We start from the raw sequence: 24,995 nt of genomic DNA on the forward strand, positions 1-24,995 counted from the left end.
ACATTTTCACACTTTTAATAGTCAAAATCTTACTTTAGCATTTATGAAAACTTTTATATGGAGTTTGAGCAAATCTTTTTTCTAGATGTAATATTAAATCTCAAAAATGTAAAATTTGTTTGAAACAGTCGAGAATCCTACATGGGAGGACAGCAGTAAGGAGGTGCTTGCCTTATTTCCAAACCAGGTCTCCTGCTCCTTTCTAGACAACTGTACTGTATAATCTTACTTATGCCATTATCAAAATCCATCTTGAAATTATTCTTATTTCCAGTGACTCTTACACAAAAGATCTTTCAGGACTTTGTTCCTTTGATGGTTGGACAGCTTATTCTACTTTCTAGTTTATGTATCTTCATTCTTCCTCTTTCCAAGCTGAAATGTGTATTTTTTCTCAGGAGTTTGAAATTCCTCATCTCTGTAGTCATGCTCACAGGTCTTCTTTACACATGTTCCTGTCTGAATTCGTGTCACAAGGAAAAGTGACCAAAATTGTTTCCCCTGCAGTTTTACACTTTTTATGACAGAAATAACATGTCCACATCTCTACAGGAAGTATCTTATCTGATGAGTTTTACATTTTTCATGTGGTGTTGGTAGCCCTCATGCCACTCAGATTCTTCTCTTTTTGTTTTTTACCATTGCAGAGTCCCAACTGGTGGAGAGCTTTCTTATTATTACCTACTAGGTTTATGACCTTGGTAAAATTTGTCTCATTTTTTATTGCTGTATTGTTGTGGTGTGCTTTGTTTCTGTTCCTTCCAAATTTAAGTTTTAAATAATATTTCAAGCTCTCTCTACCTTTGGCAATCCCTCTTAATTTTGTCATCAGCAATTTCAATATCAGACTCCTTCTTCCTATGCTGAAGTCATAAACAGAACCAGTAAGGTCATTCTAAGACCAGTCCTCAGGGAACATCAATAAGACTGTGTTGTTGACTCTTCTTTAGTCTGTTCCTTACAGTTCCTTTGCTAAGTCCCTTCTCACTGCCCCAGACTCATTCTCTAGGTGGTATTGTATCAAATGTTTTACTGAAATCTTTAACTGATGAGTTTTCTGTCAACTGAACAGTCAATTATCTCAGCCAGAGAGATGTATGGCGAGTTTGGTTATGGTATGTTTTTACCAGTTTTTGCTTACCTTTTTCATTCATATTTAGCACGTACTTGTTCTTCAGGATGTTTAAACTTAATGTCTGTTCTAAAGGCAAGTCAGTAGAATGTGGCTATCTGTGTCAGCTTTACATACTGCATTCTGCAGTTATTCAGTTTTCAACCGAATGCAAGTAGGTATATGCAGAGAAGTGACTCACAAACCACTCTGTGGGTGTTTCATGTTTACAGCCACTGTGATTCATATTAAATTTGCTCAACTTACAACTGCAAATACATTTTTATAGCTGCTAGCTCTGCAAAAACACTCTAAGATCTGAAAGCCAACCTGTGTCCATTTTGGCTCACACATCAGAGCTTTGTGTTCTCTTGATTTTCTTCTCAATGAGGATTTTCATTAGATATCATTTCATACTGCTTTCATTTGTCTCCTTTTCTCTAGAAGACTTGGTGGAGTCAAGGCTCTGAATTTTTACTTTAGTGCAGCACTCTGGACAAGCTATGAAAAAGGCCATGTAAATAAATAAATAAAAAGAACAAAGATAATGTAAATATTTCCATGTATCAAACATTCCTGAAAAATGGATTGCATTCCATTTATGATTCCCAAGACAATATATAATCAATCTAATTCATCTCTCTATACTTCTTCTTTTCTATAGTGCTGGCATAAGCAGAAAGTAGGACAGCTTATTTATATCTGCAGAGTAAGGATTTCTGACTTTGTACTGGGAGCTGACAGTAGTGTCTATTTGTAGCTGGGTTTTAGGAGAACAGCACAGGCCTTGTTATGCTTGTCAAACTTTTTCTGTTCTTTAGTTTAATCCTTTCTCTTATCTCAGATTTATATTGGAACCATAGAATTATCTAGATTGGAAAAGACCTTCAAAATCATCAGTCCAACCATCAGCTTGACCTTCAAAGTCCCGTCACTACGCCATATCCCTTATTGCCAAGTCAGCATCTCAGACTCCACCGCCTCCCTGGGCAGATTGATACACCTTTCCAGAAGAGTCCTTGGGGTGACATGAGTGTGAACCATGTTAGATCTTTTCAGATAGCTAATGCTATTAGAGTTGAATCTCACCTGAGAGTATTTTTTAAATGGGTAGTGATCAAAATAAAGCAAGTGTAGTTTTGTAGTAGCAACAAAAAATCTAATTAAGGAGTGCAGTGTTACTATAGACCGTGACAGAGTGATTCAACACCACGAGATCATAGTAGGAGCTCAAATGTGATTTCTCATGTAGTGCAAGGGAACTGTTGTTTAATTAATTCCCCTTAGTTTTTATTCAGTTGTTGAGACTGTTAAACCCCCATGAACAGAGAGAATATTTGTGCAAGAAAATATTTTCCAGATGCCTTGTTGGATAACTTAATGTCATGTTTCTGATCCTTTAGTATAAAAATAGGTCCCTGTATGAGGGAATAAGAACCTTATTGCATCGCAGATAATTAAAGCAGTTGAAATTTTACATCTGAGGCTGGTAAAAATTTCTTGAATAATATAGCAGACAAACTCACCTCGACATTGGCTGAGACTCTAATGGTGACACTGCACAGAGTCAATTGTAAACAACATTCTACTTATCTGAGAGAGTAGTAATAAAGCATATGGAGAAGCTTTATCCTTTATCTTTGATCTTTCTCATTGCTTGGAAACAAACAACCCCAGCAGTTCACCCTGAGGTGCAGTTTTTTGATGCATGGAGGTTGCTGTGTCACCTGCTTGGTGCCTCCACGCTGTGGGTGAGATTGCCTAGCAGAATGCCTGGCTCCATTCTGCCAGCTTCTCACCTCAAAAAGCTGCACTGATGTGTAGGAAGGCTGTGAGAGCAGCGAGCGGTTGCTCAGCAGCTTGTTTCCCTGCAGACCACATGGGAAGCCAAGGCCTAGGCCTAGCAGTCAGCTAGTGAATCATTTTGTTCACACTGTGAGTAGCAATGCTTGGAATTCAGGGAGAAAGTTCTATATCAACTGCAAAGCTTCTGGGGGAACTGTCCTTGGCCTATTAAAGATCTCTAGTTACATCTGTTGCCGTCCAATTTACTCCTCAGCCTGGAAGTGATCTGTGATTTTAGAAGGAATGTCAGTTGCTTAGAGATGTATTTTTGCAGCAAAGCACCCAACATTTCCATTGTTTCTGTTAACGCTGAGGAAAAAGTTTTCTGTGATAAGGGTGGTGAGGCACTGGATCAGATTGCCCAGAGAGGTGGTGGTGGATGCCCCATCCTTGAAGACATTCAAGGTCAGCTAAGATGGGGCCCTGAGCACCTGATCTAGCTTTGAATATCTTTTCATCACAAGGGAGTTGGACCAGATGGCCTTTAAGCTCCCTTCCAACTCAAACTGTTCTATGATTCAATGGTTGTATGATTCTGTGATTGTGAATGTAATCTTGATGAATTGTACTTAGCGGTGAACAAGACAACATAACCGAGAGAGGTTCTCAACATAATGAGAAAGGTCTAATACTGAATTTGAACGTAACTTTTTGCAGTGTTTACATTCATAATTACATCCTCATACAATTCTTCTTTAGGCAGGAATTATTCACTGAAATTATCAGTCACGAGCTGGTGCTAGGACTTCAGGACCAATATTAATAAATATTTTCCCTTTCTGAAGTGAAAGGTAAATGTAGGAGGGAACTCAGGAGTACACTGTGTTAGAAAAAGAAATTGCTGTATGGGTTGTGAACATCTGATTTGCTATTGCAAAGTGTGCTTAAATGCCTATCTTTACTAGATATGGAAGATCAGGAGGCAGATACATTACATACCTGATAGTCAAAGCTGAGGATGCCTTGCCCTCCCTCTGTTTCAACTTTTTGTTCAGGGAATCCATCAAGGAGAGGATTCTCCATATGTACCCTAATGTATCTATGAATCTATGAACCTATGAATCTATGTCTGCTGATCCTTTTGAGAACCTGTTGTTATGAGTATGACCATCACCATTATATGTTTACCGTCGTACAGACAACCTGCACATGGCAGCCTTCTCCCATAGTATGTTGTTCTTGGGCCCAGGTGCCTCTGAGCTGCACTTGCGTAGGCCTACAGCAGCCACAGAATTGTGCTGTTACAGATCAATACCATTTCTAAATTGCTATTGTCAGTCCTTCAGACTTGGTTGGTTGCTTGCATTTACTAACCTCTTTGCTTCCTAAAAAAAAAATAATAATAATAAAAGTAATCCGGTTAATATTGAAATTGCATGCTCTCTTTCATTCTTAGGCAAGCACAATTGAATGAAAAAAAAGTCCAGATGCTTCTGCTGCATGTTTGAAGCATAAATCATGGTACACTTTATTCTTTGGCCCACAATAAATAAGTAGGTATTGAAATTTGATGACAATATTATGTTTGTTTTTCATTATTCCTTTTTCTGGGTAACATTATCAATTTATACCAAATGCACATAAGTCCCACACATTTTCTATTGTTTGTTGTTTCTTCAAACCTGTGCTCTAAGCTGTGTTTTCACCAATGCATACCAAATTTCCTATTAGTTTTAAAGACAGAAAATGTTGAATATTAAGTGCTGCAGCAGACAACAGAACAACTCCACAATCTGATTGTTTTTAAGTAAAATAGCATGATTATTTCAGAATCTAAACAGGATGGCTGAACCATAGTTCAACAAAGCACTTAGGCACTCGCCTAACTTCATCCCGTCACTCCTTTTATCTTAACTGTGTGTTTACATTTTCTGCTAAACTGAGGCTTCTGTCAGCATCTTTTTTATCTATTGCACATTTTATGAATTATTATCTGTATAACGAATATGAGTTTATTCTGTGTAATACACTGGGATATTTCCTTCCTCTACACATGTGCTTGCAGCATGTACAATCATTTTCATCACTGATATTTGCAATCTGTGCAACAGTGTGCTTCTTAGTTGACAAAAGGAAAAGCATAAAATGGACATAGTTCATGTAATTCTTGGCTTTTTATTTCTACCAGTGGCTGGCTGTGCTATGAGCGTACCCAGAGGAAGGGGCAGCTTTGGCATGTGATGCAGTTTTTCAAGCTTTGGAAACCAATAGTGCCTCACTGGTCCATCTTCCTGTAATAGGGTTTCTTCTTTCTTATCCTTTCCACAGCCTTTCTTCTTTCATTTTGCTTTTCATCCAGAGTGTCCTTTTTACTGTCAGTGTCTTGCCTCTCATGTTACAATAATTTCCGATTAAAAATTAACATACATCAGGATAATTTATACAGTGCTATCTGCGTGGCTTGAGTTCTTTATCACTTTATTGTTATTCTTTCTTCTCATGCTTTTTCCTTGGTTTTTCATTGTTTATCCACACATTGTTGGACATTCAGACGACTGTGTTCTTCTGATCTCTGCAAAGTACAATGTGCGGTTTCTGTGCATTGTAGAGCAGATGAGCATGAGAAGACTTCAGAATCGTGTAGATGAGTCAGTGCTATCTGCTTTCGTGAAGGAAAATATCTTTCATAAATGTACTTTTTATAGGACATTATTCTTGGTGTGATGTGAACCATTTCCAAAAGAAGGAGAGTTATCTTTTGAGAAAGTACTCCAGTGGTGATTTCAACTGAAATAATTTTACAGTGGCTGGTGAAAAATATAAACAACCATTTCAACAAAAGCTGGAGAGAAATTTGCAAAGACCTTTCCTGTTTTATTTCTGACTCTGAATGTAATACTGATTTTGCACAGATATTTCCATGAGATTCATCAAGAGCAAACACCTCTGTAAAGTATGTTTTCCCTGATCTTCTCAGCGCCATACTGCTCATTGCAAACACACCCAAGCCTTTTTATCTGGACACCTGCGGAGGGAACAGTCCATTCAGCTTGTGTTTATACCTGAAGCAAGTTGCTCACGATTCACAGCTTCACAAATAGACTGAGGTCTTCCAAGTCCACATGTGCAATGTTGTGCTTTACCAATGGTTAAAGTGGTAGCAGTTTTTTTCTGTATGTCCTTCAGTGGAAGACTTGAAAACCAGTAACATTACATCAGGCCATTTGTTCTGAGAATCAGTACGACTCACCCAGAGAAAGGTTTTTGTCTCCAGAGAGCCTACTGTATGCACAACATGCAACACCTCTGATGTAGTAATACAAAGTGGATGCTGTCAGTGCGCTGACATTTGGGCCTTATCAGGATCAGTATTGGTTTTTTTAACAAAGTTGTAACGCTTCTGCATGAGGGAAAAAAAGAAAAGAAAAAAAAAAAATAAGGCCCTAGATATTGTGAGAAATGAGTGCTGTAAGTGGCTGTGCTGCAGTAATGTGGTTTTGCTTTCAGTATTGTGTGCTAGAAGGCTTTTCTTTGTGTTGTATCCTACTATGTATACTTGTCTTTAGTGACAGTGAGCAGGAGGATTTTTCTTTCTGTTGGATCTGGGACACTGAAGTAAGGGTGAAGGCTGGGTTTGAGGGAGACATGGTTAAGCACACCTGAATGCTTTCTGAGATTGGGATTTCAGTAGGGAGCATGGTACAGCTCAGACAGTAGATTTACAATTAAGCTATAAATTCTAATGTCATTAATTAGCTTTTTCACGTTAGAGAGTTTATTATTCCGCATTGTATGTTCTGTCAAAATTGCATCGAACAAAGTATTTTCTTTCTTTCATTTCTCTTCCAATCGGGTAGGGTGGCATTAGCTGAATGTACATAAAATATATCAAGAGTGGCACGTCATCTGGTAGATTTTCATGTTTGAGTTTTCAAGATCTGTAATATTTTTGTTTATCTAACAGCCTCATTTCTCTTCTACCTTGAAATTGTTACAGCTTATTTTTACCCACTCTTACTGTGAAAATGGTCGGGACAGCATAGTTTAACACAGAGTTGATATTTAGCTTTCAGTTTGTTTGTGCTGTTTCTCCTGGAAACCAAACTCCATAGTGTTTTAGATTAAAATTAAACTTCAAAAAAATTGTTATTTTAGGAGATAATCAATAACATTTTTTAAGGAGAAACAAAGATATTATTCTGAGCATAGCTATGAATTTAAAGAAAGGTTACTTAAGGGATATATACCATAATTATGCTAGTTCAAATAAAGGAGGAAAATAAAATTGCAATTATTATGTACTGTTGAATGCAGTCTAAGTAGGTGCCTATTATCCCTGTCAGTTTTCAGATGTCTTTTCATCTGTTCTATAGCATTCTGGTTAAAGAGACCTTTTTGAACAGATAATTATACATAGCATTAATATGTCATTACTTTTGTCTTTCTGTTAAAAATACTGTTTTTCTACAGTAATTGATAAATAGATCACAGTTATTCATTGTAATTGTTGTCTTACGTTTCTGTTATGTTATTATAAAGCTGCTTTCACCAGTTTAAGCACACTGAATTATGCTTTGACTCAGAACTTAAATTGGGAAAGGAAACATGTCTTGGAAATTTCTCCATAACCATCATTCTTAAGTCACCAAGTTGCAATTGTTTCATGCATTTATTATTATTAATTTTTTTTAATCTAAGTAGCACAGTAGTTTTCAGAAGGAAATGTTTCCCAGACATTTCTACCTGAGCAGTATGGAACACAGAACCAAATTTGAAATGAAGAAACCATCAACGGCATGCACTTCTATTGTCCAAGCTAAAGATGGGAAAATAAGCAAAACTACTGAAAAAATCATTTCACTTTGTTATTTTAGAAGTGTGATTCCTTGTAATTAACATAAATTTAAAAAATCTTGAAGATTATTAAGAAGAGAAAAAGGAGAGTACTCTCATAAAAGACAGATGATTTGATAGTTTAGGCTAGGTGGTATTTTCATAATGTCTTATATCATTTTGTATAACATGGATTTTTTGTATGAACATTATTGGAAGACATTACTAGGGTTGCAGAACGCTTACTGGAACTTTATTAACATGTGTGGTTTTTTAATTAAAATGTGGACTACTTGAGGGAGCAACTGAGTAGCTCCCCAGTGAATTTGTTGCATTAATTTCCTTCAAATTTTCCCTTCAGAATGTACATCTGAGCCTAACTTAAATTCCTCCTGCAGTTAATGTATGTAATTTATTCTAGTAAGTACTATTTTTTTTTCTGTGTAAATGTTCACAGAATTGACAGATTTAATTTCATGTAATATGAGACCCTCCAGTACTGAGTTTCCAGTATCTCATTAATGTTGGTATTACATGTTGTGCTATTGAATTTTGGCAAAGAGAAGGCAATAAAATATTACCATAAAACAGAACTGTCCAAGCGACAGATATTGAGGCCAAAATTTGGAAAAAAAAACAGAAAAAAAAAACACCTCTCTGAAGGTAGGTCTCAAATCAGTATTTGATCACAGAAGTAAGTGGCCAGGTTTTTGCAAGTGCAGTTTCCAAACTTGTGATTTGACAAGGTACCTCATCATGCTCACAGCCTTTAACCTGTTCCTCTGTTTTTTCCTAAGTGCCAATTTTCTTGCAATTTTAATTCACTGTGCATGTTTTCACTGGAGATGCCAAGGATGGAGGGAACCATCCCTAGTGTGCAGAGATGTGCCAAGCACTGCAGGAAGGCTGTCAGCTCTGCGTGTCTTTTGGATTCTCTCTTGCAGGCAGTTGAACACATTTCTCTTCCTTAATCCCCAAACTGACATTCTAATTTCTTACATTCTGCCAATGTTGGTGTTGGAAAATTAGAGCAGTCATATTCCGGAGCATCCTTCCTTGTCCTACAGTGTGATACTTGGTTACTACCTTCCCACTGAGACCCAGCATGGAGCACAATTTAATACAATTCAGATTTAAAAATAAACATCCAAATGCATAGCAGAAACCATGAAGAAGTAGGGTGAGGGGAGAATCACACAAATGTTGTCCTAGTTTGAGTTGTTAACATTTTTTTTTTCACCTTGCAAAATGCAACCGTTGTCTGTGTAACCATACACACATTTCTACTTACTTATTCATAACAGTGTATGAGTATATTGATAATATACATACCCACAGCCATAAGTTTAGTAATATATATGTGGCTGTGGATTTACTTGCTATAGACAAATAAATACCTCTATTGTTATACTACCACCTGAAGTCTAAAAACGGAAGATTTTCATTAGTTTTGTATCATAGCTGTATTTTGAATTCTGATCCTCAAGACACCCTGTATCTCTGTTCTTTCTCTGTCTTTTGCTGAAAGCAAATTAACTACATATCTAGAAAATAGCTTGCATAATGCGACCCTGATGCTGGATTTTATCTTCTTCATTGTATCAATTCTCTGTTTTAGCCCGTGCTTCAGTATGTGCTGCTAAAATGGCTTAGCTGCTCTGCCAGCTCATTTCCATGGTTTGCAGGCTTTATATCAGTTCATTTTTGTAAATGATCTTTAGAGAGAGTCAAAGATAAAGGCAGTGACAGCCTAATTGTATAAAACAGGGTAAAGCAGAAAACTTGCAGTTTTCCTAAATTTTGAGTTTTGCAAGCAGCACAGACTTTTTCTGGCATCTCAAAGTATACAAGACCTGCACAAAGTGTCAGTAAATATACTGCTTTAGAGGAAGAAAAGGTTTGTTTGTAGCACCTGGGCCATGTATTGAAATAGACAAAGCTCAGTAAAAGATTTTGTGATACACAGTTCAGAAATTCTCCCTTGTTGCATTTAAGCAAGAAATAATCACCTACCACTGTGTAAGTACACACAATGGGTTCACAGTGTGTTTCCTTTTCTTAAAAACGTGCTCCTTCTGACTTCAGAAATCTGTGGAGAAACTGGTTTCATTCGGTTTAAGGCCCCACTTAGTGCATCAACTTGTTTTCTTCTTGAGATATCACTGAGATGCTTTAAAAGCTTTAATCCCAGTGGTTAGTGGTGATTTTCTTTTTTTCACAACTGATCTTTAACTCTGACAGGAAAGCCATGTCTAGATACTTCATTTAAATGCCTTTTCTCGTATATAGTAGACCTTTGGATTCAAAGAAATTCATTCATGCTCTCCCAGTGCTAACTTTCTGTGAAGAAAAAAAAAAAGCACAGTAACAGGAAGAGTTGTTGTAACTAGCACAGAGCTGTGCAACAACTAATGTATTCCACCTCCTCACTGTTGGAATAGGAACACATTTCTCAGCACTGAGCAGGGAGAGGAAAGGAGCTGTGTTCTGCTCCCCTTATGTGCACACTGGGGAGGTGAGAACTGGGGCAGATTTGCAGGTGCCTGCAGGGAAAGCAGGGCAGAACTGGTCCCCTCGCTCAGCCGAGGTGTGAGCAGGCAGCTGAGAAGTTGCTGTGGAGCAGGTTAGGACTGTAACAGTACAGATGCAGTTAGGTGCATCTCAGGGTCTCCAGGCACACAACAAGGCCATGTCCCCTGGAAAGTGCCCTTTAGTTCCAGGAATGGGGAGTGACAAGATGGCTGGAAACATCTTGGTAGAAATGCCTTTGTTAAAATAAAGAGACAGAGAGAGGTGATGCCAACGGGAAAAGGAAACAAATATTTCTCTTAATGAGAAAAATAACCATAGAGCCACAGCAAAAGTCTTTTACATGGCCCAAGAGGATAAACAATTAATAAGAAATGAGACGAGTGTCCAAAGCAAAGCAAACTCGATGTGATTTTTACCTTGCCTGAACTTGTTCGGCTTGGGCCCTTGTGCTCACTCACAAAGCAAACATGCCAGAGCAGGGCTGGCCAACTGGGGTGGGCTGCTGCTGAGGGGGGTCTGCAGAGAGCACAAAAAAGGTATACATTAAGGTAGCTAGAGGCTGCCAGTCGCTGGTGCAGCTAAAAGAGAGAAAGCTTGCCTCAGAAAGAATAGATTTATACAATAATGAGAGACAGCTTTTCATTCTATTTTTCATTTGCAAATTACTTTGGAAACACTAGCAGTTAAATATCCCCAGCCTGTGAGTTGGGAGCCAGCAGTAACTTCCCTGTCTTCGCATTCTTGTTTCCCATGGGCAGGTTAAAAGGACACTGACAATGCAAGATCTCTGAATATTGTTGGCCTGAGCAGGTGATAAATATAAAGCACAATCAGTGGCCTCAGACTCTGTTTGTAGGCCTTGTCTGCCTGGGAGGTGTTGAGCTTCACATTTTGCAGCTGTTGGACACCATTCTCCTGCACATAACCTGGCATGGGACCTCTCACAGGAGCAAGCTCTCTGACTGCAAGGGCATCACTGATGTTACAGACTGGAGTGATGAGCTGCTGATTGGGGCTGTGTGTTCAGTGCTTCACTGACAACACCTAGGCTCTTCTGCCAAATGAAAACTATATGTTAGTCAGTTGTGTATGTGCACGTACACAAAAAACAAATATTTCTGTAAGCTATTTTGCAATCTGCCATAGAATTATAGCATGGAAATCACTAGGACTCTGTCCACGTTCACTCGGTTGCTTTGTGGGATGCAATGGCATCGATGTGCAGCACCCTGATGTGGTGTGGCCCTGCAGACATGCGGCCACCTGGCTTTGTTCTGCTGCGCCTCTGGGGGCTCTGAGTCACAATCCTACAAGAAATAATGTTCAAATGAAGGAAAGTGGAGTGTCTGATAACCATCTTTCAGGAATGGTCTCAGACCTATGTATAAGTGCGTGCGTGTATGTAGATGTTTATGAAGAATAGTATAAATGTGTAATAGAAAAGATAAAATACAGAATGCAAAGATATGGAAGTGTGATCCAGATTAGTTTGCAATTGAGTGTCCCCTATGAATTGTTGATAGTGCTGCCTTTTTTGTGTTCTTTCATTGCGCAGGGGCTCTGTCCTCATGTCATTTGTTCACATTTCCTCCCAGTTAGCTTTTTCCTACTACTTGTTATCAAAACACATGGAAGTTTCTCACGTTTATTTTTTTCTTTAGGTTGTAACTCAGCACTGAACCTAACACCCCAGAACACCACAGAAGCAGTGGACAATGTCTTCAAGTTGCTCAGGGATATTGCAAGAGCTCGAATGCATATGAAGCAATTTAATTCTGTACATAATCCAGGCAGCAACACCCACCAGGCAAGTGAATCTTCCTTTTCTGTGCATCTGTTGCTTCTGTAGCATGCCATCAAAATTCCAGCTTCATGAACAGCACTGATTTTGCTGCTGTGCTAATCCTACATGGGTTCTTGCCATGTGGAATAGATTTATGGGATCTTGTAATTAACCTAATCATCATGTCCTTCATTCAAACTCATGATATCCATGTCCACATCAATAAAGAATTGTCTGATGAAGAAATTGGGGATTTCCTTTGCAGCTCTGTGAGATAATATAAATGTCTGTGAAAGGCAAGACAAGGTCCAGATGGAACTGGACTGACTTTGCTTATCTTATCCAAGCAGGATGCCTGCATCCAGACAGCAGCTGTATTTCTGTGTATTTTCTCCCCCGTTTCTGTAACTATGCAAGGCAATCTCATTTATGAATAGGTGAGAAAAGCTGCTTTTGTTTTTAAAAAGTGAACACATGAATTGCAGGTCATCAGGATTAATTTACAGTGCTTTTCTCCCATATCCCCTGAAGTGTTTAATTTTTTTCAGTTAAGAATGGAGTTTACAGTGGAAAACACATACAAAAATTTAGAGGGAGACTGTAAAACTCGATTCCAGCCTTAAGCCAGAAAAAAAAGATCCTTCCAAACTTGTTAGTATACTGTAGACTGGCAAAGGGATGCGATCCAAATTAAGCAGTGCTTTGCAACAGCAAGAGTTAGGAGTACTACAACATGTTGCTGGAAAGCTAAGGTGGAGAAAAATTGTTACTGAAGTCTCCAGGTACTTATGACCGGTCTGGTGTCTGAAATGGGTAAAATCGTTAAGTGTTTAATGCAGGTCAATGTAGGGGCAGTTAGATGATAAGAAAATAACCTCTGAAAGTTACCTGAAGTGTAATTGGCATCACTATGTTCTTTGGATGAAACCCAGGTTGTTTGCTTAGGGCTAAGTGCTGGAACACAGCAAGGGATGTATTAAGAGTTAGTAGCCCCCAATCTGGCTGTAGCCTATAGATGCTCTTTTGCTACATGCTAGGAGCAAAGGTGCCTCCATTTCTTCAGAATCAAAAATGGTTTCTGTGCACACGTGGAATTGGATAGCCTCTTTGAAAGACTTTTCATAGTGTTAGAATTTGTAGTCTTAATGTGTACATCAAACCAGTTAATGTTGTGACCATGGAAGAGTATGTATTTTGCCTGATATGAAACTACTGTTCTTTTATCTTGATCTTATATATATTCACTCTTTCCTTCCTTATTCTTCCTTCCTTGTTTCCTTCCTTTCCCCTTTCCTCCCTCCCTCTTTTCCTCCCTTCCCTCATCTATGTCCTTTTCTTCTCCTTATAATCATGTCTGAGATGTGCCATAGAGGTTTAAAACAACTCTTTTAAACACAATTTGTGTCCTACAGAATTCAAAATTGCTAAATACTTTCATTACATGAGTTAGAAATTTATGCAGCTATTGTATAAAAATAAAATCAAAATGTCCTAAATTTTTGATAGATGTCAAGTAATAAAAGGTTTCAAAAATTTTTGTAGTTATCAAAGCTTAAAAAGTGAAATCTGCCTTTATTATCTGTGTAGCTAAATCAGATCATTTTGAAGGGGTCTGAGTTTTGTTGCTAGAACTTCAGACGTGTAAAATCATGGAACATTTTTAATGCCTTGCCTTTCCAGTACATAGTTATGTCTGTAGTCAGATAATATTTATCCTTTAATTTTGTACAATAAGGCACTCTGTTTAACTATGATTTGATCTTTGCTCCAAATATTTCATTCTCAATGTCTGTTTCTCATCTATGAAGATATTAAACAGATCTTTATAACAGGACATTGTGCCTGCATGTATATTTTCAAACAGCTGTTTATTGCAGGACTAGATTTGACACAAATCTTGTCATGGTCTACTGAGAGATATTGCAGTTAATGTCTGCTGCAATTTGCTTTACTGGCTCAACTAAAAATATGCACGTGTTGTGAGAATAAATAGCTGAATTGGATAAATCTTCATTCACAAGACTGTATTCAAAAAGTGTACTTTTCGCTGTAGACTGTTAGATGAAAAACATCTTTTAAATTACTTTAGAAAATCATCGTTTCAAGTTACATAACCAAATGGCTTGCTTTTTATTTTCCAGCTATTTTATGTTTATCTTGCGTGATATCTCTTTACACAAGCAAAGAAAATGAGTCCTTCCAAGTACATGATGGGCAACTGAGCACTATCCCTATTGTTCTGTACCATATACCACTCAAGAGAAACTAGAAGCCCCCTTTTACTCCTAGCCTCCCTTTATTCATATAGTACATGTAGGGAAGAATAAATATGGGGCTTTCTTCCTGACTTTTTCCGTTTGATACTGAGCTGGTTTTTGTTGATTTCATTTTGGGTTGGGTTTTTTGGGGTTTTTTTTTTTTGACCGTTTGTTGTCAAGGTCACAAAAACCACCAGTGCCACAGAGGCGTTTTTAAATGACAATTTTTAAATGCCTCTGTGCTGTTTCCTTTCTAGAATAAATATTTTTGTTTCCTTTAATGGAAAAAGAAGGTTTAGAAGAGCAGTTGCACCAGCTCTAAAGAGCTTTACTCACAGCATGTTATTCTTTTTGTGCAGGCTTCTTACAAACCTCTGCTGAAACAGGTGGTAGAAGAGATCTGCAGTGCTGATCGACCTGATTCTCTTGATATTGAGCATATCTCATCAGGCCTCACTGATCTACTTAAAACTGGATTCAGCATGTTCATGAAGGTAAATAAGGTTTCCCAAGTTAATCTGTAAGATTCCCCTGAGTTTATAGAGTGGTATGGCAATAGCTGATTTTATGTATTCACTTCTGTATAAGGGAGCATAAGGGACAGTCAGGAGAGTTAAATCTTTGCAGAGAGGCTGGAAATAATTTGAGGCACCATATTGCAGGTATGGAACAAATGGGTATCGCTACCTGGAGAATGGAGCAGACCAGACACCTAATTAATGGTGATATTGGATACACAAATAAGGATAAGTCTGGGAGGAGTCAATGTGGCTTCACTAAAGGGATGTCCAACCTCACATAGCTTTTGGAGCTCTTTAGAGACATCAGCAAGCAAATTAGTAAAGTTAATATAAACTTCCGGGATTTCCAAAAGGCATCCCACAGGGCAGTTCTTCAAGGAATTTTATGGATAACGAGCAGCCTTGAGATTGAAGTAAGAACAAAGAGGTCTCACAGGGAGGAAGATCAACAGAGAAGTCCCATATTCAGTGCCCTTTCTGTAAATTGAATGAGGTCCAACATACAGTGCGGAGGAAGGCAGGCTAATCAGTCAGAAAGTCCAGAGGGATTATGGATTCACCATTTCCATTATTTTCAGAGCTTGGCTATACAGAGCCCTGAACACCATGGTGTAATTTTGAAGTCTGCACTGCTTTGGGCAGGGAAATGGACTAGATGAGCTACAAAGGTTGCTTCCAACCTCCATTGTACTGTGATTCTGTGATAGTTGAAAAGAAAAACGTTTTTCTTTTTTTTTCTATTCTTTGTGAATACCAGCTAGGCCTTTCATGCATCTAAAGACAGGTGACAAAAAATAACTTCGATTTTTGTGTTGGTTCTATTCTAGAGCCCATTATCAAGATAACAAAGTAATTTTTTCTGTTATTACAGAGCAGTCTGCCTTGAAGACAAAATCAGATATGTCTCAATACAATGCCTATTTTCAGCAAGTTGTGCCTACTGCTGAAATGGATTTTCAGAACGTACTTAGCTAGGTAACTAAATGGAAAATCTTAGCTCTTCAGAGCTTATGATAAAGCCCTGAGATATGAGAGGATAGCTATAGAAAGAGTGACCCATGTTGTTTCTATTCATGTATTGATACTGAAAAACATCATCCTGCTGCCACCCCAAAAATAGAAAAAATAGAAGAAACAGATGTAACTGCATCAAACAGAGCAAACAAGCTTGTGCACAACAGTGATTTTTTGAATGATTGGATTTATTCACCATTAACTCTCATAATTGTATTTATTTCACTGTTTAGTTATGTTTTATTTTTTGAGGCAGGAACATAGCTTGTCCTTTTTATTTATTTATTTTACAAAAATTTAAAAAAAGCAACAAGAAAAAAAAAAAAAAGACCAGGCAACAAGCACATAGACTGCAAAGTCTAAATATTTATATGGAAACAATGGCAGGTTTAGCTAGTTTTAGGTCTCTTATTTCTATATTATTAATTCTTGTGTTCAGGACACATAAGTGCATTACAGTGATACTCTAATCACAAAGTTCCCATTGGACTGTTGGTTGTTGTACTGACATAGGTGAAAAGATCAGAACTTGCAGAATGCTAGGATTAACCAAAATCCAAGCAGATGGGGGAGTACAGGGAAAGAGTGGGAGAGGATTGGTCCATGTGACAGCCAGCATCTCTATTTCTGTTAACTACAAAATGTCAAAGAGGAAGAGGAGAAAACTTTGTGGAGGTTTGCAGAGAGCTTCTTCCAGGAAAGAGCAGAGCTCCTGAAAAATGCAGCATGTATTCCTGAAAATTTAGTAGGTGGTTGAGGGGGTTATAATCCTAAAACGACTTCTCTGCAGGGGAAGGTTGACTTCCCTGTATGGTGTGTACCTCAAGTTCCTGCATCTCTGCAAGTAAGAAAAAGAAAAACTGTTGTAAGGAGCGTATAACAGGTGGCCAAGTGAACCTCATGTAGGATGAATATTTCTTGGACACCATCACTTATCTCACAAATATGTGTCTGTGCTTCTTCATTTAGTTGGTAGTTTGGCTTTCTGGTAAGTCCTTGTTTACTTCATGAATGAGTTTCTGACCAGCCTGTATTTCTAACACAAGATTGTCTCTACACTTAACTGCACCATCAGTACTGTAATTATTTGATGAACTTCCTCACATTTATATTTCTTCCTCAATGCCTGAATATAAATACCAATTCAAATAAACATGGAAGGCATTCTCCCTTCTTCCTTTGGTCTCTTTTTGCTTCAGCATAATGGGGGTTTTCCTGACAGGCAGTGCTCTCTCCTCTGCTATGTCAGTAATTCAGGCAGGCAGCCCTGCTTAGAGCAGCAGACCTTCCCCTCTGACCTGTCTGCCTAGCAGCCTGTAAAGGTTTTTCAGGCCATCTTCCATGGCAGTTATGGAGACTGGGGAACAAAGCCTGCAGCACGTCATCAGCAATTGACCAAATTTCAAATGTATATCTCTTTACGTACATTTGTCATGGCTGGAGGCTTTCAGGGTTTTGTTCTTTTCTCATTTAGTCTTTCTAATTGCCCGAGATAATGGTACCAATAATTTTTAATGCATGGTATTTTGAACTGAAAGAAAATTTCACTTGGGAATTTTTGCAAAATTCGTATTTTACAGTAAATGAAATTCAGATGCCTCAGAAATGTCCTGAAACAAAGTAGTTTTAGAAGGAATCCAGAATGCATGTGTTGCTTTTGTTGCAGTCCATTCCAGTTCTTCTGTAACACAGGAATGAGTTGTGTTTTGCTACATGGAGCCAGATGCTTCAGAAGAGAGAGCCTTGGGTGGTTGTATTATCAAACAAAAAAATCTTGGCAGACATTTACATTCTTAGCACAGCCAAATATTTTGTACCCAAAGTACTGTCCTCCTTCAAAACACTTGTGCATATCATAACACAATTACAGATTCTCAAATCATTTTCATTGCAATTTTAATTTAATTTAGAGTTTGCATACCTAGTAGCATTTTTGATATGCATTTCTGGAATTTGTGGCTTGAACTTCAGTCTTCTGAAAAATAATAAGTTTTATATAGACAACACGTGTTTGGATCTAGGTTTATTTTGACTGAATGATTTGTCAAGACATTTTCTTTTCGGATTGCCATGAAAGCTTGTGATTTCTGATTAATATACTGGGTGTCCTTTCAGTGTGTCCGGCGTAATGCATGCTTGCTTATGACAAGTTGTCACCAGGGAAGATATTAAGAGAGGCATTGTTCAATAGCAAGCTCCTGATGTTTAAGCTCTCCACGTAAGTCTTGGATCACTCAGGAGCTTCATGAAATGGAGTAAAGCAGTTTGCTCTGGCTGCAGTGTTTTAAGAAGAGCAAAGAGCTATGAAAAGGCATAAAGCTAGTAATTCATGTATTACTTCAAAGTGTCATAGCAAGGCGTTTTGTTTAGCCAACCTCTATCCTCATCATGTTTGGGAGCAGTTATTTCTTCAGCCTTACTGTCACTGCTTACAGCAACTTTGGCATGAAATAATCTAAGATTTTAGCCAGCAATAGTTCTGTCTGATTTCCTTTATAGGTAGATACTTTGGTCTTACTTATCCTCTTCATGGTATCTGCAGTAGGTTTGGATTTTTGCATAATATAATGTTTGCAATTGACATTATATTATGTGCAGAGAGTCTTTGTAAGATCTGGTATATTGGTTAATTAGATCTATGTGTTTTTGAACTGGTTTCCAACTTCTTAGAAGTTCAAGAGAAGCAACATTTAACAGGGAGCACGACACCGTCAGAGGTCAGCCGGGCTAGAGAGAGCATGTCTTCCCTCATGCGTGCTCCAAATTGAGGAAGTCTCTTCGGAAGTTTTCCAGTCAAAACACAGAACAGGGCTGCTCAAAGACTAGGTGTGAGGCAGCCACAAAACAGATCAGGAAGAAGGGCTGTGCCCCGAGGAGCTGGAGCCACAGAGTCAGAGATAGCTACCATGGTGGTGAAAGTAAGGAAAGAGCATTCCACCCAAGAATGGGTTGATTACCACTTCCATTCTGACAAATGAGGGCTGCTGAAAATCAACGCATTCAGAAACGAAGGGGGCGGAGAATCTAAAAAAGAGCAAACTCAGCTGCTCTCACTGTCACTTTTCAGAGCAGACATTTTTAGTGTTTCACACAGAAAGGCGTGCGGGTGCTGTAAAAAGAACAATTTCTGGGTTCCATTGATATCATATCCAAATGTTCATCAAAAATGAGAGCAAGGCATCATCAGGGCAGTGTTTTTTTGCAAGAAAGAAGGAATGGTAGGAAACAGCAAAATAATCAGACTTTTGGGAGAGGATAAGAGGAAGCTGATGTGTAGCATCATTTCATGTTTGAAATTAAAACATGATTTTATAACATACTAGCTGAAAATCAATGTTTGTACCATTTTAAAGATAATTAGGAAAAAATGAAACAAGTATTTTGTTTGAATAGAGTTTCTGTAAATGAGCTGCAACTCAATCATAAAAGTAATGAAAACTTGGAAGTGAAAGAAGCTGATTTCACATATTATGAACCTGACTTATTTTCATTGGATGAGTTATAAAGGCTTATTCACTAGACCAGCAAAAATACACTGTTTATGATTGTTTCAGTTACTGATGTAAGGCAGGGATTCTTGCATGTTTAAACTGGACTCCTTCTTTCTACCAGATAGTAATTTACTCCCCATTCCTTAAAGCCTCCTGTATATATATTCTAACTGTGCACCTACCCAAGTACTGTCCTCCCACCCTGGGAAAGGAAGGAAATAAACAAAAAGTGAATAGAGGGAGAAGCTCTCAGGCCTCTTGAGAAACCTCTCTAGATTTCAGTGTGAGCCATGAAAATTCCATATTGCTGTGAATGGCTCATGATTTTTAACTGGGCATTATCTCCATTGATTCAGCTGCTCCAGAAACCAGTGTTCTATGGCTATTTCTGAACTTCCTTATTAGTCTTCCTCTGGCAGCTCTAAGAACCAATCACTGCTGAGGTGAACTAAGCAACTAAAATAATGCTTTCTTTCATTTTACAGGTGAATCGCCCTCACCCTGGTGACCATCCTCTTCTAATCATCTTTATGGTCGGTGGTGTGACAGTGTCTGAGGTCAAAATGGTGAAGGATCTGGTAGCAATACGCAAACCTAGTACTCAGGTAGGATCACCTCAAAATGTTCCCCCCTGAACAAAGAATGAGAAAATTCATCAAACAGTGTTGTCTATAGCATTGATACCAGACTTAGACCATGTCACAGATACACAGACAGGAATCGCGTTGCGATTTTGCTGTGGTGCACCTGTAAGCAACAAGTATTCAGGAGCCAAGGATCTGGACTTTTTGTGTGTTAGTGTCACCACTGGTGTCAGGTTGAAGGCATTCCAGATAGACTGGCATTCTTCTAAAGGAGCTCTTTTCATGTCTCAAAAAATTCATATATTGTTAAAAATCATTGTTAATTTTGGAGAATTGTGTACAAGAGCAGTTCATTATCTGCTGAGTACTGAGTAGTATAGTGGCAATATAAAGACTAACTGCAAAGAGGTTCAAGAAGTGCTGCATCACCAAATGCATCATAAACACTCGTCTAGTTTCCAGGTGATTTGTACACATCATTTATTAAATTCCTGTGGCAGGCTTTTTTGATTAGTGAGAAATCATTAGCATAACAGAGCCAACCAAAGGTTGATCAGCCACTGTGTTCATTGCATGCTTTCCATGTTTCAGTTGTCTTTGCAACAATTTTTTCCAAGACTGCGTACCATTTTAGAGATGTTTTTTTTTATCTGATAACACATTTCTCCCCAATTAAGCAATTGCTAATCTCCTCAAAAGAGTGAATAAAATTCTTTCCCCTCTTGAGCAGAGATTGGATTGTGACACACTGATGGACAAGTTAATCCACACCCTAAATGTATTAATATAGCCTGAAAGATAAGCATGGGGTTAACAAGTGAGCTAGTGGAGAGCTATGCAGCAAGACTTTTGAGTAGCTTTCTAGAGAGAATTGAGGCTTGACAGTGGTGACATGGGATCTGGTGTTGCTTTGCTTTGGCTTAACCCCAGTGGCAGGTCACCCTCTTAGGCAGATTCCTAAAGAATTTTAAGCTTTGACTGCGCTGTGCCCTCTGTCAAAATGTGCTGTGTTAGGGGTGAAAGGACTGCAGGGGAGAGTCAGGAGGAGGAAGAAAAGGAAGAAAAGAAGCAGTTGTGTGAGTCTTATGTAGAAAACTATATGAGTTCATTGGATTTACCTGGATTTCTGCACTGTAGCTGTGAATGCGCGCCACCTGTTTGGGATTATTCTCTTTTCAAAAAGCCAGGCATTTGTCTAACTTGAGCCAGCCCTTAACAGAGTTTCTTTTGTGGATTTTAGGCAATCAGCCTCAGACATCAGGGCAAGGGGGAAGCACTGGCCTCACAAGTCTGTTCCATTCAAACAAAGCACTGACATTTATACTAATTATTGGCTTTTGGAGAAATGGAGAGACATGTGGGTGCAAAAATAAAGAACTGAGTAAAGAAACAGAAAAATTGGCACGGTGCTCTGATTACTTCAGCAGTTCTTTGGAGTTGGAGCAAATGACATTTAAATGTGCAGTAGGAGACATGTTTCCATCCAGAGAACTGCTCTACACTGGGATATGAATGACAAATTTATTTCTCATGGAGAAGCACAAAAGAAAATAGCATTTTCTGTGTGTCATTTGTTTGTGAATGATACTAAATAGCCTTCCTAAACCAGTGAGAGGTATCCTACTTTGAAAGGAAGAAATTAACTCCTTCCCCCTTTAATCATGAGTGAGAAAAAGGGGAAAGAGTGTGTTGCTTTTCCCTCCTTCCTCCCCATGTGCACAGCATGTGTGCTTGTGGCTGAGGCACACAGACAGATCAATCCCCACAGATGCACCATCAGATGCTTGCTGCATCCTTCCTTCCCCCTGCATATGGCAGCTGCACATTGCAGTGCTCCTGGGTCCTGTGCTTCAGCTGACACCAGCACAGGTATATCCTTTCATGTACAGCATCAGGGGCAGGCATGCTGTTCTGAGTGAGGGGAAGGTCCACAGAGGTAGTGCACTGTCCTGCACAGACCTACCCAAAGGAGACAGAGAAACTCTGGGCAGAAGTAAGACAGCATCAGCTTTTGCCATCCACTAATTACAGTTTTCAGCCATAGGAAGGAGAAGAGATAATCAGTGTCAATTTGCTGCAGGTTGTGTGGGAAGAGGGGAAGAGAGGGGGAGGCTATCATCGGTACAGATGGAATCTGTAGTAATGGAACTCCAGATTCCTTTCACTATTTAAAATGAGAAGATTGAAAGAGCAACAACAACGAAAGTTTAAATGTAGTACTTGTCTCCTTATCTTCTAATTCTTTATTTCAAATTCCCTGCTATATAATGCTGTATAGACTGCACGTTCTCTATGACTTTGAGCGTGAGTTAGCTCCAGGAGCAGATGTACTCCCTCCTTGCTTCATAGCTTTGCTCTGGGCTTTTTGCTCTTTTTCTTTGCTCTTCTTCTGGAGAAACACCTTCCCAATAGAGACATGTGTACCATGCTCCAGTCACGAGAAATGGATAGGGTGTGCATCTACCAGTGTGTATTGTATAGCGAGTGTCAGCTTCATTTATCAGACCCAGCTTGGATTAAAAACATGACCAAGCAGAAGCAACAGCATCCCAAGTGTGTGAGTTTGAGCACGGTCTTGATGTGCAGAAGAGTGCGTCCTGCCCACAGGGGCACTCCCGAGCACGGGCTGTAGTTCCCCCAGTAGTCACAGCAGACCAGCAGCATTTGTAGAGTTCTCGTCGTGCCTTAAACAGGGGGGAACAGCTGTCATTCAAAACTGCCTGCTGGCAAAACCCTGCTCTGTGGGAAAGGAAGCTGCTGGCTTCTTGTCTAGTGCCTCACAGCAAACACAATAGCAGTCGCAACAAATCACTGGGTACATGTGGGTAGAAGTGAATCAAAGCACGCATTCATTAAGAGTACAATGCTACCAGTCATTATGTTCCTTAAGTGATTTAACCACAGTTATTAGCGAGCAGACGGTTTTGGGCAGGTCGCATGGCCCTGTCAGTAAACACCAGAAACACACAGCGTGTCTGGTGCTGGATAAGAGAACAGTTCATATCACAGCTCATTAATGCTGCCGTCAGTCCTGATCCCCTTAATTTTGACTTCTTGCTTCTTTTCCTCCTTCTCTCAGGTAATTGTGCTCTCCTCAGCACTCCTGACCCCACAAGGTGCTATTGAGCAGCTGTTTGCCGCTGATCATCCCCAACCTGACCCTGGTATCTGACATGGGAGGATCGGTGGAGAAGATGAGTGGCTGCCTTGGCTGGAAGCATCAAATCTCTGGTCTATCACTGTTCCCAACAGCCTTCTGAAAAGCAGCATGTCCCCTACTGTGCAGCTGGGTAACTGGCTGCAGGGGAACCTGTGCAGTTCACGGGGGCTCCTAAAGCTGGTCCATTTGTCCTGTTCCTCCCTCTCTTTAAGGGTAACGCAGCGTGGTGCTGAATTGCCCCCTCCACTCTGCACCCACAAGGATGATTGCTTGTAATAACTCCCTAGACAAGAAGCAGCTGAGGACCAGGAGGACTGAATGTGTACACCCTGTGCAGCACTTTCCCCTGCAGCTAATGCCAGTGGGTTTTTGGTTTTTTTTTTTGAGGTTGATTCTGCTTGGAAATGCTGCTGATGGGGGAAAAGGGCAGCAAAATCCATCTCTCTGCCATGTTACCTTGCAAAAGATGTGTGCCTTACACAGTATTAACAGCCTGTGCTCATAACACCCAGAGAGTAACTGTGGAGCAGAGCCCCAGTTCAGCTGGCAGAGCAGCTCCCAGTGCAGTGACACTCTTCCAGCCACAACAGAGCAGCAGGATGGAGGGCTGAGTTACGTGGTTGTTTCTCTCACAGGTTTCCATTTCCTGCTGTAGTTTTTCCACCCACAGTCCCAGGAGAAAAGGCTGTTTCCGATGGCACACTTCTCTGTAGTTAACACAAGGAGGACATATGGGCTGTGATGGGGTGATGGTAACCTTGGAAGAATCATCCTCTCACATGCATTTTAAAAAGGGGCAAAAAAAGTATGTTCCCACTTTCAAGAGGCCACTGTGACAGATTCTTTTTTGAGCTAGATTTCTGAACAGCATGATTAGAGAGCAGCTTTTATGTTTCATTTATGGTAATGAAAGAGCTGCTATCACATTCAGTTATGTAATTTTTTCTTTATGAAAATGTGATATAATCTTAGCTAAAACAGCATTAGCCAATAGAGATTGTGATTGTGCCTAGCACAAAGAGTTCCAAATTGCAACATAGAATAGTGGAGCTCTGAAGCTGCATTCTCTTGATTCATCTGAGAAAGGCTAAGACTACAGCTCACACTGAGAATGAGAATGTCAAATGGTATATGAAGTTTGCTTGAACGTAGCATTCTTCCTGATACCAAAGGAGTAGCTTAAATAGGAAGCAGTTCTTTAACCTTTGTTCAGTAGCCCGCTTAACTTCTCTTAAATGTTTATAATGGTCTCCAGAAAAGGCTGCATTTTGGCTTAAATTCACTTTTGAGTGGCTAGAAAGAAACAAAGGACCAATTATAAAGCGTGGACAATGTTGCCTCTATGAAAGAACAATTTATAAGAATGGCTATAGAATGGAACTTTGTGCTGTAAAAAATGAGAAATATTATGAGATAGTGATGTTAGAAGCTCAAAAAGTATTTTAAACAGAGCAGCTTGAAGGCAAATAGCATTTCTCTGCATTTTCTTTTCTTTCTATACCATTTAATCTTAGAATACAGATGTTCTGTAAATTATGTCATAAAATAATAAAGCAGTGCTCTTCCAATGCTCATTCCTCATCTCCTTCCCTCCTAGGACACAGGTCTATGCATACCAGGACTGAATATTCCTTCCACCCCTCATTTGCACTATTTGATTACCCCTAAGAACCAAAACCTTCTGTCTTGGAGATGTCCCCAAGGGGTTTCCATGATCTGTTGGTGGCAGAAAGGCTCTTCTACCTTCCGTGACCATTGCTGACCTCTGCAGCCCCAAGCAGGTTCAGGCACTCATATCTCCAAGCTGCTGCTGCGTTCCTGAGGTGATTGAGGTTGGTGATTGTGGCCTTCTCTCTTCCACATGTCTTTCATGAGTCAGGTCTCTGACCTGGCCATCTGAGGACATGCTCTGCGGGGTAATGA

The 24,995-nt window shown here is 39.3% G+C and overlaps 1 protein-coding gene across 1 annotated transcript in view; it reads left to right on the forward strand.

Moving 5' to 3' along the window:
* The window catches only part of SCFD2 (sec1 family domain containing 2), a 170,348-nt gene extending 145,719 nt beyond the window's left edge, over positions 1 to 24,629 (forward strand). Inside the window, exons 6-9 of the mRNA XM_065737025.1 lie at positions 11,923 to 12,068; positions 14,662 to 14,796; positions 19,814 to 19,933; positions 22,992 to 24,629. Coding sequence (XP_065593097.1) covers positions 11,923 to 12,068; positions 14,662 to 14,796; positions 19,814 to 19,933; positions 22,992 to 23,084 — 494 coding nt within the window. The 3' untranslated portion in view covers positions 23,085 to 24,629. The remainder of the gene's footprint in view (positions 1 to 11,922; positions 12,069 to 14,661; positions 14,797 to 19,813; positions 19,934 to 22,991) is intronic.
* Positions 24,630 to 24,995: the final 366 nt, after the last annotated feature.

The sequence above is a fragment of the Cyrtonyx montezumae genome, unplaced genomic scaffold, assembly GCF_038088225.1.
Source record: "Cyrtonyx montezumae isolate F1298 unplaced genomic scaffold, pur_monq_1.0 scaffold_2, whole genome shotgun sequence".
NCBI lineage: Eukaryota > Metazoa > Chordata > Aves > Galliformes > Odontophoridae > Cyrtonyx > Cyrtonyx montezumae.